Source organism: Loxodonta africana, chromosome X, assembly GCF_030014295.1.
Source record: "Loxodonta africana isolate mLoxAfr1 chromosome X, mLoxAfr1.hap2, whole genome shotgun sequence".
Lineage (NCBI taxonomy): Eukaryota > Metazoa > Chordata > Mammalia > Proboscidea > Elephantidae > Loxodonta > Loxodonta africana.
The window spans coordinates 18,095,637-18,113,227 of NC_087369.1; the positions used below are offsets into that span (position 1 = coordinate 18,095,637).

At 43.4% G+C, this 17,591-nt stretch overlaps 2 protein-coding genes across 4 annotated transcripts in view; one reads left to right on the plus strand and one right to left on the minus strand.

Moving 5' to 3' along the window:
* CTPS2 (CTP synthase 2) overlaps positions 1-17,591 on the minus strand; it is a 111,762-nt gene that overhangs the window by 33,591 nt on the left and 60,580 nt on the right. For all 3 annotated transcript variants that reach the window (XM_010595764.3, XM_064278043.1, XM_023555189.2), the window contains exon 14: positions 295-391. In XM_010595764.3, coding sequence (XP_010594066.1) covers positions 295-391 — 97 coding nt within the window. The remainder of the gene's footprint in view (positions 1-294; positions 392-17,591) is intronic.
* S100G (S100 calcium binding protein G) lies at positions 12,372-16,363 on the plus strand. The gene is made up of 2 exons (XM_003415970.4): positions 12,372-12,891; positions 15,748-16,363. Exons 1-2 carry the CDS (start codon positions 12,757-12,759, stop codon positions 15,850-15,852), a joined length of 240 nt encoding a protein of 79 aa, XP_003416018.1. The 5' UTR covers positions 12,372-12,756; the 3' UTR covers positions 15,853-16,363.

Here is a 17,591-nt window from a genome sequence, read left to right on the forward strand (position 1 = left end):
TCTCCTGTGCTGTGAAGTTCCAGGAACATCTGGGAACTCACCAGACCACCCGCTAAGCAGGGTGTTGGAAGAGGACAAGGGAACAGTGGTCACAGTGGGTTCTCATTAAGCCTGAGGTCCAGCCTGTCCAGGGAGGGGAACCTGGGAGGCAGCAGAGACAGGTGAGGATGGTGAAGGGAATGGGGAGAGGTGGAGGGAAGGGGCAAGGGAGACTCCATCCAGAGGGCTGTGATCATACTCGGTCATGTGAACAACACCTGACACCTTCAACAATCAACAATCCTGGGAACTTACTTAATATGGAATTTTCCGTTTTGAAAATAGTTCTTCTTATTCCCAGCCTCATTGATCCTCCCAAATTGCCTGGGTTGTGTTCAGGCATATCAATCACCTGAGAAAACAAAACAAGTATGGTTTTGCCAGTAAGTAAGAAATTAATTTCCCAAATTGCAAGCTTGACTTTGACAGGAATGATCACTGGGTAAGGGTATGCCCTAAGCAATAAAATCTGATCAGTCTCTCCGATTTTCCTGTTCCTGTACACCCATGCTCTCTACACTCTGCACATCACGCTCCCTTTCCATCTCTGCTTCTCGTCTTTCATTCAAATCACTGGTAAAAAATCCATCAGGAGCATCTTTATGAGCTTCCTCCTGACATTAGTCAACTTGTCAGGTCCAGGCGACGTTCACACTTCAAATTCTGAACTTATGGGGCCTCCTACTTTTGTATTCATGTTTCTCCCATGAACAACCCTCTTCTCACTGCCCACTGCAGGCCCTAGAAATTCCATAAGCCAATCTGTCAGTCCTTGTGGAAAAGTATACCAGACGTACTCATTTGTAGAAAACCATCAGAAGGATTCACTTTTTAAAAGGTAATAGCATCCATTCTAGCCCGTTCTGCAGGCCAGACACCTAAGCATCATCCTTGATCCGCCCTTGTCTCTCATTCCTCATAACCAATCCATTAAATCCTAGCAGTTGACCCCTCCACAGCTCCTGCGACCTTCTCCCCAGCTCCAACCACCACCCAAACTACTGGCAGTAGCTTACCAACCAGGCTCCCACGGTTCACATCACCCCAGCCCACCTTGCACAAAATGCAAGCAGAGTCTGTCAAACTGCAAATATTACCATGGCCCTGCATGCGGCCAGCCCAGCCTAACCCTCCGCCTCATCTCCTATTGCTCTCCTGTCACACCTTGAGCTGGTCACCACATCCTTCTTTCAGTTCCTCAGGTAATCTTTCATTCCGCCATGGGGACTTTGCACATGCTGTTCTCTCTGCCTGGAACATCTCCTTCCACTCCCCAACCCTCGGCTTTGAGCTCTCGGCTCATATATCCTGCCCTGGAGCTGGAGCCTGGTCAGGGCATCGATCGTCTGCCCTCACAGAACCAGGTTCTTCCCATCCCCAGACTTCTCTGTGTCTGTACCATCTTTGTGTGCTAGAATGTAAACGTTTGAGAGCTGGGGCAGAGTTCGCTTCTCCAGTGCATCCTCAGCCCTTAGCATTTATGGAACTGGCACAAGGTAAGCGCTGAATAAATGTATGCATGAGCGAAAAAAGAAGCAAACGAACTCTGAGGAAATAATTTCAGATTTATCTTTATGATTACTTCACGGAAATTCAGGAACATGTGATTTTTATGAAAAACCCATTCTTGCTAGTCATTGCTCTGTTTTCTCAGTTCTGTTCGCTATGATCTCATGGTTTGGTTTTTAAGTTGTTAGAAGAGACTACAGCTCAGTGAGTTAACATGTGCTAACGAAATTACTCGACCCTCCCTCTCATAAAACTTTTCTTTCCTTCCCTCCCCCACCCTAAGTGCCACATATTGGTCTATAGGAATCCTTGACAACTGGAATCTCCTGGGGTAAAAATTTTCCAAGAAAATGTTTGATCTTATCAGTGCCCTAGAAGAACTTCCAGAGTCATCTGAACCCTGTGTCTCGAGTATGATCCAAGAGTCACTGGGGGAAAGGGAGGAGAAAAAACTTGATTATGGCCCTTGTCAGATGGCGGGCTCAATTCTGAAGTGCTCTTGGCCGTGGCGCCTCTTTCCCATTGTCCTTGGTTGGCTAATTATGGCTAGATTAAGTGTTACTGGAGTGAGGCAAGAGAGGACATTAGCCTCTAGTTTACAAAGCTAAGCTGTTTATAAGCGCCCAGCCCCTCTATGTATTTTCTAAGGAAGGACAGATAAGACTGCACTACTTGCTATAGACTCATAAGACTTGGTCCTAAGTTTACTGACAGCCTCAATTTCCATTGAAGTTTAAGACAACCTGAACCATCTAGAAAGACCACAGCTTCAAAGCCGTGTGAAGAGCACAATTTCTTTGTTAGAATTGTACTGCCATTCTTTGACCCACCTTTCCTGACTGCATTGGGTCCATCCGCCCAGTTAGTTCACCAGGAGGAGTCTTTTGATGTAGTCTGTTCAGTTACTGGCAAGTGTGGTATTCAAGAAATGTTCCGGTATGAACCATTCAGAATAGAGTAAAACTATCCAACTAAGAACAGGAAACCTGTCTAACTGCTTACTGGGCTGAATTTCACAAACAGCTCAAGATCAGAAAACATTTCCAAAACTAAAGTGAGGTGAAGGAGACAGGAGAAGAAAATACAGGGGCCACTGGGGCTGCCTAAGAGCGTTAAGTACTCCTCCAACATAGGGGAAGTCTAGAAGTTCCTGAGAGAGCAATATGAGAATGTTTTTTAGATGCGTAGAGGTAAATACCAAGAGAACAGCTAGAAGAGTTATGAGTGGGTGAGAGAAAGGGAAGGAGGATTACTGAATTTTTCATTATAGCACTTTTGGAACTGCTGGTGTAAACTCGTACATAGTATTATTCTAATAAAAAATTAAAGCACATATATTGAAATGTATTATTCAGGTTCATATTATCCCTGCTGCTTTTCAGCAGCAATAAACACAACCTTGGGCTGAAATGATAGCACAGAAAGACACACCAAAGTGTAACAGCCTCCATGATCTGCTGATGAAGACTTGCTAGCAGAGAAATCACTGGAGAAGGCAGAGAAAATGCTAGCAAAAAGGCAGGGGAGGAAGTGGAAAGAGGCTCCCAAGTCCAAATGATGCCTGAACATCAGGAAAGGAGAAGAACAGAGGGAGCATTGATGGAAAGCCGCTAAGGAGGGAGGAAGGGGTCGCTCTCTGGTCCCGGCTGAGGAGGCCTCACAGCACCCAAGCACACTTGGTCCAAGGCCAGCAGGTGGCAAGACAAGCTGACAGAGGCAAGGAGGCTTACACTCAGAAAGGTGGTGGCAGGGGGAGGCACAGAACACAGCACGTTTCTGGCCAAGCAGGGCAGCACCAGTGGCCTCACAGAGTGACCAGACAATCCTATCAGCTCTAAAGATGGCGGTGTGACCACCTCTCAGGCTGTCAGCCACCTGAGTAAGCAACCAAAATTAACGAGGACTCTTTGTTCCTTGCATTCCTTCCACAAAAAGCTTGAGACACCAGAGAACATCACAGTGCCAAAAGCTGCCTATTGCATCATTACTGCAGTGGCTGAAGAAAAGAACCTCAGCAAAGCTTTAGTTTTAATTCCAACGTTTCCAAAATACCCTGGATTTGGAATCTCAGAGGAAAATGCCTCTGCCAGGGCAGAAGGTTTAACTCGGCCCCTTTAATTTTCCCTAAACACTGTTTGCCATCTGACTGCATTACAGACCCATCCTTTCTTGGAACAGAGCCATAGAGCATAAGAAAAATAAAAAAGATCAATAAGTAACGAATAGTGGTGGTGATAAAGCTCTAGGAGATGTAAAAGCACCACACAAGGATAAATATGGCACTAATTAACCTTTTGCCAGTGTTTTCTCGAGCCCACAATGAAAGTGTAATGGGTTCAAGCCTTTACTGCACCCCGGGTGCTTTAAACAGTAGGTCCTCTTATCAAAGGCAATTTTAAATGGTGGTGTGTGGGGGCCAGCCTTCCGACCTACCTGGCTGGCGCCAGGTGAGCCCGCCACCCTGGTGTCCCTTGCCTTTGGACTTTTTATTCAAGGACAATGGTGGGGCCTAGCCCTTTCAGACCATTCCCAGTCTCTTAGGCAAAACATACAGTGATTTGGCCTTTCTAGTGTATTCCTCAAGGACTCTTTATAGAGACTGCCAACCTGTTCCTCTCCTACTGTCTAATACATTTCTCTGTTGTTTTTTCTTTTTTTTTCCAAGTTTGCCTTTGATATTGATTCTTTAGGAGTCATATTCAAGCTACGCATAAAATAGAACCAATTTTATATCAATGTTACCTAATGCTGCTTCCCACTACTAGCAACAGCTGTCTCTGTGGTTACAGATCCCATCTAAACTCTCCCACATGGCACTCAAGAGTCCATCCCATCCAGGAACCCAGTCTAGCTATGCGCTCTCCAAGTATTCTAACCTGGGTTTCTATCTCAGCCGGTCTGCCTGATGCCAACTGTGATGGTGAATTCTATGTTATATGAATTTTGTCCCAATTAAAAAAAAAAAACTAACAGAGCTGTTATGGGCTGAATCATGTCCCCCCAAAATTTATGGTGAAGTTCTAACCTCTGGTACCTATGAATGTGACCTTATTTGGAAAGAGGGTCTTAGAAAATGTTATCAGCTCTGTTAACCTGACGTCATACTGGAGTAGGGTGGGTCCTAATACCCTCTGAGTGATGTCCTTGTAAAAGAGAAGATAGAAACACAGAGAGAAGACAGCCAGGTACGTATGCATCGACAAGCCAAGGAACATCTAGGATCTTCCCCTAGAACCTTCAGAAAGAGCAAGGGCCCAGTCAATACCCTGAATTCGACTCCTAGCCTCCAGAACTGAAACAATACATTTCTGCTTTTATAAGCCACCCAGTTTGCGGCACTTTGTTCCAGTGGCCCTAGGACACTACTACAAGAGGAGACTAAGGGCTTGCTGAGTGGGCCTGGGTGCAACGGCGGGGCTCTGAGAGCCCACGAGTGGTCCCCTGCTGCGGGCGGAGCGCTGCTGAGGCCCAGCCCTGCCTCGGACCTGACACAGGACATGTGCTCTCTGTCTCTGCCTCCCACCCTGCCACATCACAGAGCAACATGGGGGTGGAATCTGTGACAGTGAACGCAGTTAGCAGCCCTATAAATACAGACTTATTTTCTGGTCTTTTCAACTTGCTTTTTTTCCACCAGTAAAAGAAGGTGTATGTTACTTCGATCAGGAAAAGAAGATTCTTACACCTTCAGTATTCCTTATTCCTTATGGACTGGAGCATACCAATGATTGTGAAGATGGCGCAGGACCAGGCAACATTTTGTTTTGTTATACATAAGGTCACCATGAGTCCAAGCTGACGCCACGGCAACTAACAACATTCCTTCAGACGTAACTATAACACTTGAATAAAAACCGACTCTGGGCTAACACATATTGTGCAGTTCTCCTCGTGGAAAGGCAAGGGAAGGTAGCAAAGGGAAAAAGAGTTTTTAGTCCGAGCGACTTTAATTCAGGGCTTCAAGCCAGTTCGTTCTGGTTCCAACCCCTGATGAGAATTTGCATTCCTAAAAAAGTTCACAGGCGGTGCTAATGCTGCTGGTTAGGGACTAATTCTGAGAACCATGAGTAGAGCCCACAAAAAACCCCACTGCCATCAAGTTGATTCCGACTCATAGCAACCCCATAGGGTTTCCAAGGCTATAAATCTCTATGGAAGCAGACTGCTATATCTTTCTCCCACAGAGCAGCTGGTGGGTTTGAACCGCCGACCTTTTGGTTGGCAACTGACCGCTTTAACCACTTCACCACCAGGGTTCCTTCTAATAGAGCAATGGCTCTTAAACTTTATTATACATAAGAATGCTGGGGATCTTGGTAAAATGTAGATTCTGATTCTCATCTGTGGTGAGAATACAAATTCCCAGCTCTGCTTTAATTTAATCGGGGACTTTTCATTTGCAGGTGACCGTATTTCATGCACTAGATCATGCGACAGGTGAAGACAGAATGCAAGTCAAGGGCGTCAGGGTTGAAGACACAAATATTTAGTCTACACACCCCACATTGATGGCAAGGAGGAAATCCTGCAGTGTCGCTAGGATGGACTAAAACAAAAATCTATTCAAGCTAAAGTTTGTCCTCCTTGCTGCCAATAGCTAGAAATTTCTGAATCTCCTTCATCAACTCTCAAGGGTCACAAGTTTTTTACATTTTCTTCAGCACAGCTAGCTGCTCATAATAAGCAGTAGCGCACTGTTTTTTTTTTAGAACAAGGGGCGCCCTGGTGGTGCAGTGGTGGTGCTGACCAAAAGGTCAACAGTTCGAATCCACCAGCCACTCCTTGGAAACCTTATGGGGCAGTTCTACTCTGTCCTATAGGGTTGCTCTGAGTCAGAATCGACTCGATAGCAACTGGCTCGGCTTGTCTTAGAACAAGGAAACAAAAACAAGTTTGTAAAAAACACCTGAGGTTTCAAATTTTATACTAAATCATGGAAAGAAGGGGCTGCTTTGGAGAGAAGAGAATTTGAGATGTTAGTTCAACAACTGGGGAGATTTCCCACCCTAGAAAGCTAACAAAGCTGACGTGCGGTAGCTTAAACCTCAGAGGACACTGGTTTATCTCTGGGGCACCACACAAAATAGAGATTTCATGCCTTGGGCCGGAGGAGATGGAAGTACAGTCTGGCCCAGTTGACAAGGGGGTCCAATGGAAGGACAGGCAGCCCCGCTCCTCCAAGGGCAGGGGGCACAGTGGCTGAGTAAGAATCCAGCTTCAGCACTAACCAGTGATGTGACCTGGACAAGTTCTTTAACTCCTCCACAGACTGGGGGTAACAACAGCACTCACAGTGTTGGTGCAAGTATTCCATGAGTTACATGTGTCAGATGCTTAGAACAGCACAGCCCACAGTAAAAATAAGCACTCCACAGGCATGGGCTATGACCCAGAGGCCTCTGAGAACCAAGTTCTAAAGGCAAGCAAGGCAGGCCTGCAAAAGATGGCACTCATAACCCAGGCACGGGCTTACCAGGTGCCATTGACTTGGCTCTAACTCATGGCAACCCCATGTGTGTCAGAGTAGAATTGTGCTCCATGGGGTTTTCAATGGCTGATTTTTCAGCAGTAGATTGCCAGGCCTTTCTTCCGAGGAGCCTCTGGGTGGACCCGAGCCTCCAACCTTTCAGTTAGCAACTGGGTATATTACTTGTTTGCACCAGCAGGGGCCTCCCAGGCAAGGGTTAAAGGTAGAAGGGAAAGTGAACACTGTCCTAGGGCAGGCCCAGGGACAGCAGCACCCCAGCCTAGGCTCCTTCTATCCAGGACCCACTAGGTAAGGGTGCTCTGTTTTAGGGACAACTGCATTTTGTAACTTTGGGATCACAGATAACAAGAACAATGGACAGCATTTCACAGCCACTCTGTTTTACAGGGCGAGTCCCGGTAGCTTAGTGGTTAAAGCACTCAGCTGCTAAACAAAAGGTCAGTGGTTTGAACCCACCAGCTGCTCCATGGGAGAAAGACGTGGCAGTCTGCTTCCGTAAAGATTGTTGTTGTTAGGTGCCGTCGAGTCGTTTCTGACTCATAGCGATCCTATGTACAAAAAAAATGAAATACTGCCCAGTCCTGTGCCATCCTCACAATCACTATTATGCTTGAGCCCATTGTTGCAGCCACTGTGTCAATCCATCCCCTTGAGGGTCTTCCTCTTTTTTTGCTGACCTCTAGTTTACCAAGCACGATGTCCTTCTCCAGGGACTGATCCCTCCTGATAATACGTCCAAAGTATGTGAGATGAATTCTCGCCCTCCTTGCTTCTAAGGAGTATTATGGCTGTAAGACAGACTTGTCCGTTCTTTTGGCAGTCCATGGCATATTCAACATTCTTCACCAACACCATAATTCAAAGGTATCAATTCTTCTTCAGTCTTCCTTATTCATTGTCCAGCTTTGGCATGCATATGAGGTGACTGAAAACACCATGGCTTGGGTCAGTCACACCTTAGTCTTCAAGGTGATACCTTTACTTTTCAATACTTTAAAGAGGTCTTTTGCAGCAGATTAAATGCAATGCATCGTTTGATTTCCTGACTGCTGCTTCAATGGGTGTTGATTGTGGATCCAAGTAAAATGAAATCCTTGACAACTTCAATCTTTTCTCCATTTATCATGGTATTGCTTATTGGTCCAGTTGTGAGCATTACTTGGAAACTCTAATGGGGCAGCTCTACTCTATCCTCTAGGGTCGCTATGAGTCAGAATCGACTCAATAGCAGTGGGTTTGGTTTTGATTTTCTGTTTTGCAGGGACAGGACACTCACACACACCCTGTTCCCGAAGGTGATTGGATTGGGGCAGAATGGCATGGCTGTGGAAGCCTGAGGTGCCCAGGCCTGAAATGAACAGGTCTTGGTTTTCTGGAAAAAATTAAGTCTGTCCAAAGATCAAGCACTTGAACAGTGACGTGATAAATAAATAACCTTTGCCTTTCCATTTTTCCATTACTAGCTTGTGCCTCTCATTTTTTCCCCTTTCTACGGTTCCAAAATGCACTCTTTTAAACACACCCTGCATTTATCACTCATTTCCATGTATTTTTGGTTAATGTTTCATGAGACTATCTAGTGGTAGATTTCGACTGCTAACTGAAAGGTCAGCAGTTCGAACCCACCAGTCACTCCACAGAAGAAAGATTGTGGCAGTCTGCTTCCATAAAGATTTATAGCCTTGGAAACCCTATAAACCAAAAACTCATTGCCATCGAGTTGATTCCGACTCATAGCGACCCTATAGCACAGAGTAGAACTGCCCCACAGAGTTTCCAAGGAGCTCCTGGTGGATTTGAACCACCGACCTTTTAGTTAGCAGCCATAGCACTTAACCACTACACCACCAGGGTTTCCTGGAAACCCTGTAGGGCAGTTCTATTCTGTCCTATAGGGTTGCTATGAGTCGGAATCGACTCGATGGCAATGGGTTTAGTTTTTGGTTTGTCTGGATGTCTGCAACTAACTCTCAAATGGTCTGGGGGTGGGGAGTAGTGTTCATCCATACACCAGCATGCAAATGTACACACATTAATGTTTAGAAAGGTAGATTGGTATTCTTTGTACTATTCTTGCAACTTTGGTGTAGACTTGAAATTTTTTTAAAAAGATGGGGGCAGATGTATCTTGTTAAGCTTGTCCGACAAAAGCCTACTTCCAGGTAAAACAGGATATAAATATAAAAATACCAGAAATCTTCTAAAATCTTGATTAAAACACATTGCCACGATCAGAATATTTTTGACTAAAATCTTATAACTGAAAACAAAATGCCCATTTTTACTCCAAACTGTGAATTAATACGTATCCTATATTGGTGCATACCAAAGTCAACTGATCTATAATAAAAGAAAAAAAAGTATATACAAGACAGTCACAATGCGTGAAATGATAAACACAGGATTGGTGGGCAAGCTTTTAAGGAACTCTCTAAGATTTCATGTTTGTTCTCCAACTAAATAAGGTCCTAGAATTTTTGTGCTGAAAAGCACCAGAGAGATAGAGTCCAACAGTCAATCTTCAATTCGTAGGTGATGTCATGAAGAGCCAGAGAAAATGATATGAGCGTAGAAGCGTACAAGTAAATAAAAGCTGTTAAGTGCTTTTAAACTTGATCTGAAACCCCTCCTTAGAAGATGTGATCAGTATTAGAGCCAATATTCCCTGGAAATGTCCTAGTTCTTTCATGGAATTCTTTCCAATAGGATTAAACTGAGTCTCCAATGTTAAATGCTGGCAATTCGAAAAAGTCTAAAGTGTTTCCAATCAAATTGGGGTAAGTCAAGTGTGGAGCCCTGGCAGCACAGTGTTAAGAGCTCGGCTGCTAACCGAAAGGTCTGCAGTTCGAGTCCGTCGGTCACTCCTTGGAAACCCTATGGGGCAGTTCTACTCTGTCCTATAGGGTTGTTATGAGTTAGAAGCGATTTGATGGCAATGTTTTTTGTTTTTTTTTTTTAAGTCAAGTGTATTTTCAATGTGTTTCTAGAATGATTAACAAAATATATTTGGTAAGGAAACAGTAATGAGAAATAAAAAGCAGACTTGGAAGCAACAAATAACAAAAAGGGTGAAAACAGACTTCATTATTGGGTTGGTCATCTTGCTTCACCAAATAAAACCGCCAATTAATGTGCATCTTCTTCCTAGTCCTTCAACCTGATGCCCATTCATTCATTCGCTTCATTTCATTCTTCTATTCAGTTAAATATCTAAGCACCTATACAAATCAGCCTCAGAAGAAATATAACAGGAATGCTCCTTAGAAGCAAGGATGATGAGGCTTCAGCTTGCTTACTTCAGATACATCATCAGGAAAGACTAGTCACTAGAAAATGACATGATGTTCGGTAGAGGGTCAGTGAAAATGAGGGAAACCCTCGATGAGATGGATTGACACAGTAGCCACAACAATGGACTCAAACCAACGATCGTTGTGCAGGACCGGGAAATGTTTAGTTCTATTATATGTAAGGTCCCTATGAGTCGCAGACAACTCGAGGGCAACTAACAACAACAACTATGTACAAGACTTCAAAGGGGAAACCGCAATTTTTCATCAAAGACCACACAGCCTTCAGTATGGATTACACCTCACAATAAAGAAAACAAAAATCCTCACAGCTGGACCAATAAGCAACATCACGATAAATGGAGAAAAGATGAAGTTATTAAGGATTTCATTGTACTTGGACCCACAATCAACGCCCATGGAAGCAGCAGTCGAGAAATCAGAGGATGCACTGCATTGGGCAAATCCGCTGCAAAAGACCTCTTTAAAGTGTTGAAAAGCAAAGAAGTCACCTTGAAGACTAAGGTGCGCCTGACCCAAGCCATGGTGTTTTGGATCACCTCATATACATGTGAAAGCTGGACAATGAGTAAGGAAGACCCAGGAAGAATTGATGCCTTTGAATCGTGGTGTTGGCAAAGAATATTGAATATACCATGGACTGCCTCTGGTCTGAAGAACAAGCAAATCTGTCTTGGAAGAAGTACAGCCAAAATGCTCATTAGAAGCAAGGATGGTGAGACTTCATCTCGCCTAGTGATGGATTGACACAGTGGCTACAACAATGGGCTCAAGCATGCCAATGATTGTGAAGATAGTGCAGGATCAGGCAGTGCTTCGTTCTGTTGTACATGGGGTCACTATGAGTTGGAATCAACTTGACAGCACCTAACAACAGTAACAACAACTGCAATTTTTAAAACCTATGCAATTCTGTCCTTCTGGACAGGAAGAAAGTTATTTTTTCACGCTTAAATATGCACCTAGATTTACAAAAAATCCCCACACTTAAGCTTTCCAAAATGTGAACTGTGCACAAGTATCAGAATCCCACATTGGAGGGAAAATACAATCTAAGGGGAAAAAAATCCAGGCTGACTCTGGGGACTCTGAACCATTAAGCAACTGCTGAGGTGGCCCTTTATTGGATCTTGCCCTTAATTAGAAATTATCTTCTGAGGTTCCTGCAGTCTTAAGCTTGGGTTTCAAAAACCATTAATAATTACCTTGAAATGGCAAGCAAAAGGAAAATTTCATCATCAGGGTGGTGTGTCTATAAAGACTATAAAAGTCGCATGATCCTGCTTAGCTCTTCGTACTCCTCTTGGATTCTTCTGCTTCCCTGTTGGGCAACCAGGTAAGCGTGCTTTTAGTACTAACTGGAGCTCCTTCTACTTGCATTAACGCTGTGCTTCCTTTTAGAATGGTGTGGAAGAGAATGGTCTGTAAAGGAATTTGGGCCGTCTAAAGGTATTACCATTAGTTTTTTCCAACCAAACAATAGACAAGCCCATAAAATCACCCGAGAGGAATTTGCTCCTTGGAACAATGAATTATACAAGATCAAAAGGGCAATATTTGCCCAAAAGCAAAGATGAGAAGGCAGGAAAGGGTAGAAAATCAGGACAAAAGGAAATGGGGAACCCAGAGTGGAAATGGGGAGAGTACTGACACACTGTGGGGAATGAAACCACGGCCATGAAACGCTTTATGTACAAACTATTGAATGGGAATCTAATTGGTTCTGTCAATTTTCACCCTAATGCACAATGAAAAAAAAAGATATTATCACTAGTTTAGAGGCTAAAAGCTGGGGTCAGGTGTTCCTCAAGACCACAGCCTACGGAAGCCAGACCAGGTGCATGCAAAGTGAAGAATGCCACTAATTACTAATGAAAGTGTTTGGCTCCAGGGACTGTCTCCTAATAGATGGGTTCTAAGAATAGACACTGAATGTACTATCTGAGATGATTATTTTTAAAACAAGTTAACAGAAAAAGGACATTAATGGAAAAACTAGTGAAATTCATATAAGGTCTGTAGGTTAGTTAACAATATTGTAACAATGTTAATTACCTGACTTTTATAATTTTGATAACTGTACTACGGTTATACATTATCAGCATTAAGGGAAGCCAGGTGAAGGATATATGTGAACTCTCTGTATTAGTTTTATACTGTTTTTTTTTAAGTCTAATGTTATTTAAAAATAGAAAGTTAAAAAAAAATTAAGTTGGCAGTTACTGGTGCCATGGCTACCCTCTGCGAGTCTCTCTCCTGACGCTCAGTTCTTCCCTGCCTTTTCTTTATTGTCTCCACCTTCACCAAGGGAACGGCCCCATGGCACTAAGTCTGCTGACCACCCTAGTATGACGCTCCATTTCAGCTTTTTGGTAAATTCATTTCCTTCCCAACTTACAGGACACCAAGATGAGTGTGAAGAAGTCTCCCGCGGAACTGAAGAGCATTTTTGAAAAGTACGCAGCCAAAGGAGGTGATCTGAACCAGCTGTCAAAGGATGAACTGAAGCTACTGATTCAGGCGGAATTCCCAGATTTACTCAAAGTGAGTGCCAAAACAAACAAACCAAACCAGTCGCCGTTGAGTCAATTCGACTCATGGTGACCCCGTGTGTGTCAGAGTAGAACTGTGCTCCATAGGGTTTTCGATGGCTGATTTTTTGGAGGTAGATTGCCAGGACCTTCTGCAGAGGTGCCTGAGGGTAGACTCAAACCTTTCAGTCAGCAGCAAAGCACATTAACTGTTTGCATCACCAAAGTAAATGCATAGCACGCTTAACCAGACCTCTGATGGTGGAGGAGGTGGAGGGGGGAGGAGAGCAGACAAAGTCACAGGCTGTGCTACTAAACAGGGCTTTGGCTGGGGCAGAACACACCACAGCCAGGCACAAGCATTGCTGGACAAAGGACACTCGAATGTGTACTTTCTTCCCCTGGTGTCAGGCCACAGTTCCCATGGGAAGCTCCTTTAAGACAGGGGCCAAGCCTTCTACCCTTCCCCCAGTACCACCACAGAGCCCTCCATGGGCAGCCATATTGACTGGAAGTCATCAGTGCCTTTACCAAGCCATGTCACGAGACCCGCAAGACACCAAGTGCACCACCAAGGCCTTGGATCCAGCCTCTCTGCACGAGGAATTAGGAAAGCAAAGAGGATTGCAGAATACTAGTAGTTAGCCTGGGACGGGCTTCATTTTATAGGTGGGATCCCTCAACAAGACCAACACTCACTTGGCAGTCTGTTCAGAAAACCAGCTTCAGTGCTGACACATTGTCCTCTATGGGCCCCCGTTTATTTCAAAAATATCTAAATGTGTGTAATTTGTGTTAAGCACTTACATTTGTGTTAATGAGGCAGCGAGACATTGTTAACTAACTTTCAGGAAAGGACTAAAAATGGATCCTCTCTGCTCCAGTATATTTTCTTTCCTTTGCAACTGAAAACAATTTTCACAGTGAAGTGACTGTGCAGTTGTGACATCCAACTCTGTTAATAGTTAGTTCCAACTTCGAACCAAAGCATTTGCTTCAAGTGTCCTTGTTATCCAGAATTTAACCAGAAACATCCCTACTACCAATATGACAATTGGGAAGGCTTCTGTTTTTAATACTACAAAGAAAAGCGTCTGAATTCAATGCCTTTATAATCTGATACCACCTCAATTTTATTATGGTTGAAATATAAAACCACCTTAAAAAAAAGTGAAAAGGGCTGGCAGAAAAAGGTACTTTTTAATTAAAAATAAAAAAAACACAAAGTTTTTTTGAGAGCTATTAAATTCTAAAAAAAAAAAAATAACATTTTTCTAAAAGGAAGGAAAATAATAACCTAATAGGAAAACCTAGGTGATCTACTCAAACAAGTTGTTTTGAAAGTTAAGACTGGTGAGTTTCTGCAGTTCCTACCAAAAATATATATATATATAAGACTTTTATAATTTTGTAAAAGGTAAGAACACTAATCATTAGTTTTGAGAGTCTACTTACCAAATCATGTATCTGGTTATATTAAGCCATCTAATTTCCACAAGAATTACTAAGGGTTTTTTTTGTGTACTGTTTGATGAGAAGGTAGTTTGTTCTGTAAACCTTCTTCTAAAGTTCAAAAAAAATTACTAAGGTTTTTCAACTCTGCTGTTTCTATCATCACTTTACATGGTTTAGAATCTAGTAAGCACTTCACAAAAACAAGTGTTTCATATTTTATAAAACAGATGCTAAACAACTAACTTACAGTTGGTTTCGTGATCGTGGCAAAAGGCCAGTGTCTTTGTAGGCATCTTAGGGGTGAAAATATATCTTGCAGATCTAATTTGAAGCTGACCTATAAACTAAACTGTTTACATTAGCTTTCCGAAGTACCATTTTGCCATAGATAGATACGTACCTGAAGGTCAGAGTTGTAACAGCTTTAAGATTCGAGTTTTATGGCAGAGACAAAAATTAAGCCTGCTTAAGACACCCTGGAGCCCTGGTGGCTCAGTGGCTTAAGAACTTGGCTGCTAACCAAAAGGTCGGCAGTTTCAAATCTACCAGCCACTCCTTGGAAACCCTATAGGCCAGTTCTACCCTGTCCTGTAGGGTCACTATGAGTTGGAATCCACTCGGTGGGAATGGGTTTGGTTTTTTTAAGACAACCAGGTCTCTAGGTGACACAAACTGCTTGCTCTCAACTACTAACCTAAAGGTTGGCAGTTCAAAACACCTAGCAGCACCACAGCAGAAAGGGCTGGCAATCCACTTCCATAAAAATTACAGCAAAGAAAACCCTATGGAGCAGTTCTACCCTGTTACACAGGGGGTCACCAAGAGTTGGAATCAACTCGACAGTAACAGATCTGGTTTTTTGCTTTTTTTTTTTTTTTTGGTATAACAGTGTTAAAAATAATCAAAACTCACCAAAATCTGAACGTAAGGTTCATTCTGAGCAGTTATTCTATATGCACGTAGGGAGACCGTTTCGATTCCAGAAAAAGTAAATGGCTGGAAGAAGCTAGGTACCACGGGGCTTATAAAGAGAAGAGGAGAGAGAAATATAGAAGAACAACCATTGTCTAATCTTAATGTGACTGATGGCACCCTGCCCTCCCCCTTTACTGAGATCAACTGATACCAGGTCCCAAGATGGTCTCTGACCCTCTACCCAGCCAGATCTGCTGAATTTCAAATTCAGCAAGCCAGGGTTCCAACAAACAAGATGGAAAGGATTTGCAACTCCGGGTGAAAGAAAAACTGCTGGCAGGATAAATTTTGGTCAGGAATTTCTTTAGAGTGAATATTTGGTTTCATGAGTAAGAAAACTGCCAAATCAAAGCAAGATAACTGCTGTCAATCTCTCTCCAGCAGGAACTGATTGATTTTCTCTCCTCTCCCCCATCCCATCCTTTGTGTCTAAAACCAGGGTTCAAGCACCCTAGATGGCCTCTTTCAAGAGCTGGACAAGAATGGAGATGGAGAAATCAGTTTTGAAGAATTCCAGGTGTTCGTAAAAAAGGTATCCCAGTGAAGGAAAAAACAAAACAGTACCCTGAGCACCGAAAGAAGATGGCCTGGGAGGGCCCCACCCTCCATGGAGTCTCCCTGCGTCTCTGGTTTAATTTGTTACAATTATAGTGATCTGGCTGTGACATCCAACTATTGTTAATAAAGGACTTCTCAGACATGTCTCATTTTGTCAAGTACTGGCCTTCATAGCTTAATAGGTTTCAGAGGAACCTTAGTCCAATTCGGATGCCCAGAATATTCCATGATCTTGTCGAAGACAGTAGATCCTGTCAGAGGCACTGAAAAAATGTTGAAGTGCCAAACCAACTCCCTCACCCGACTCTTCTACCAAAATAACCCTGTTCCTTGCCCTCCCTCACCTCCTACTCAGTGCTCTCATCATTTCCAATCTCAACTCTTATTTCACGCTATTCAAAAGCTAGTGAGAAACAGGCTTCAAAAAATAGACACTTGTCTGTAAAATCGGCTCCCAGCATAAGTTGTACTTTTTGAACGAATGACCGACACAGGAGTAGAAGGAATACAGGACCAAGAGTTGGGGTCCCGCTCCACCACCAGGAGTAGGAGGGATCTCCCTCTGGCAGGCCTACCGGCCTAGCTACTCAGGGTCTCGGTTGGGTAGGTGATATGTAAGATAAAAGGTGACAAGGAAGACAGATGGGCCCCCCAACTCTGCCACCCTGTGCTGCTGGGATCTTATCTGAGAAAACAGCCAAATGTCGAGTTCCACCTGTTGAGTCCAGTTCTGGGGGGTGCGGGGAGGGGGGTAACTTTCTTTTACCCCTTACCTGATACAATTAAATACTGAAGTTCAAGTTAGTCCAGGTTACTAATGTGTTCAAGCTGAGCCAAATAGCCCGTCACCAAAGTGCCCCGGAAGCCAGATTTTTATTTCCCCTTTTATCCTTGGCACAGAAGTCCCTCAGTGGTACAAATGACTAGTGGACTCGGCTGCTACCCAAAAGGTTAGAGGTATAAGTGCACCCAGAGGTGCCTCGGAAGAAAGGCCTGACGATCTACCTCCCAAAAACCAGCAATTGAAAATCTTATGGAGCATAGTTTTACTCTGAAACCCACAGGGTTGCCATGAGCCTGAATCAACTCAACAACAACTGTTTTTGTTTTGTTTCTTACAACCCTCGTCCTCTCAAAAACACGCAAATTTCAGTACTAGGTCCCATTCCCTCTGAACAGTGTTTCTCAACCTTTTTTTTCATTACTGCCCTCCTAAAGTGCCTTTTCAACATTTTTTTCTAATCATGCCCCTCAATGAGATTTAATTCCACATACATACAGTCAGTATATATGTTTGTGTGCTATATGCACAGTTGTGCTTTAGACATGGAGTAAGGCTTTTCTGTTTCCCTCAGCCAGTCCCCCATCCTTCCCACCTTGGGAACACTATCGCCAGCCTTTGAACAATGTGTTTATTTTTTCTAACCCATGCTCCACAGCCAAAATTTCCAAGCTTTACATCCTGGAGTTGACATCAGAAAAATATGGTATTTCCACTTATGAAGAGAATGATACTATTGAAGGTTATTCAGACTGCACAAGGCCTCTGGAAGATTCTCATACGGTCTTACCCTCAAAAACTGAGAAACAGAAAAACTAGGGAAAAGAAATCAAATACTTGGAAAATGAACAATACCCTCCTGAAAAAAGACTGGGTTATAGAAGACATCAAGGAGGGAATAAGAAAATTCTTAGAAAGCAACGAGAATGAAAATACTTCCTATC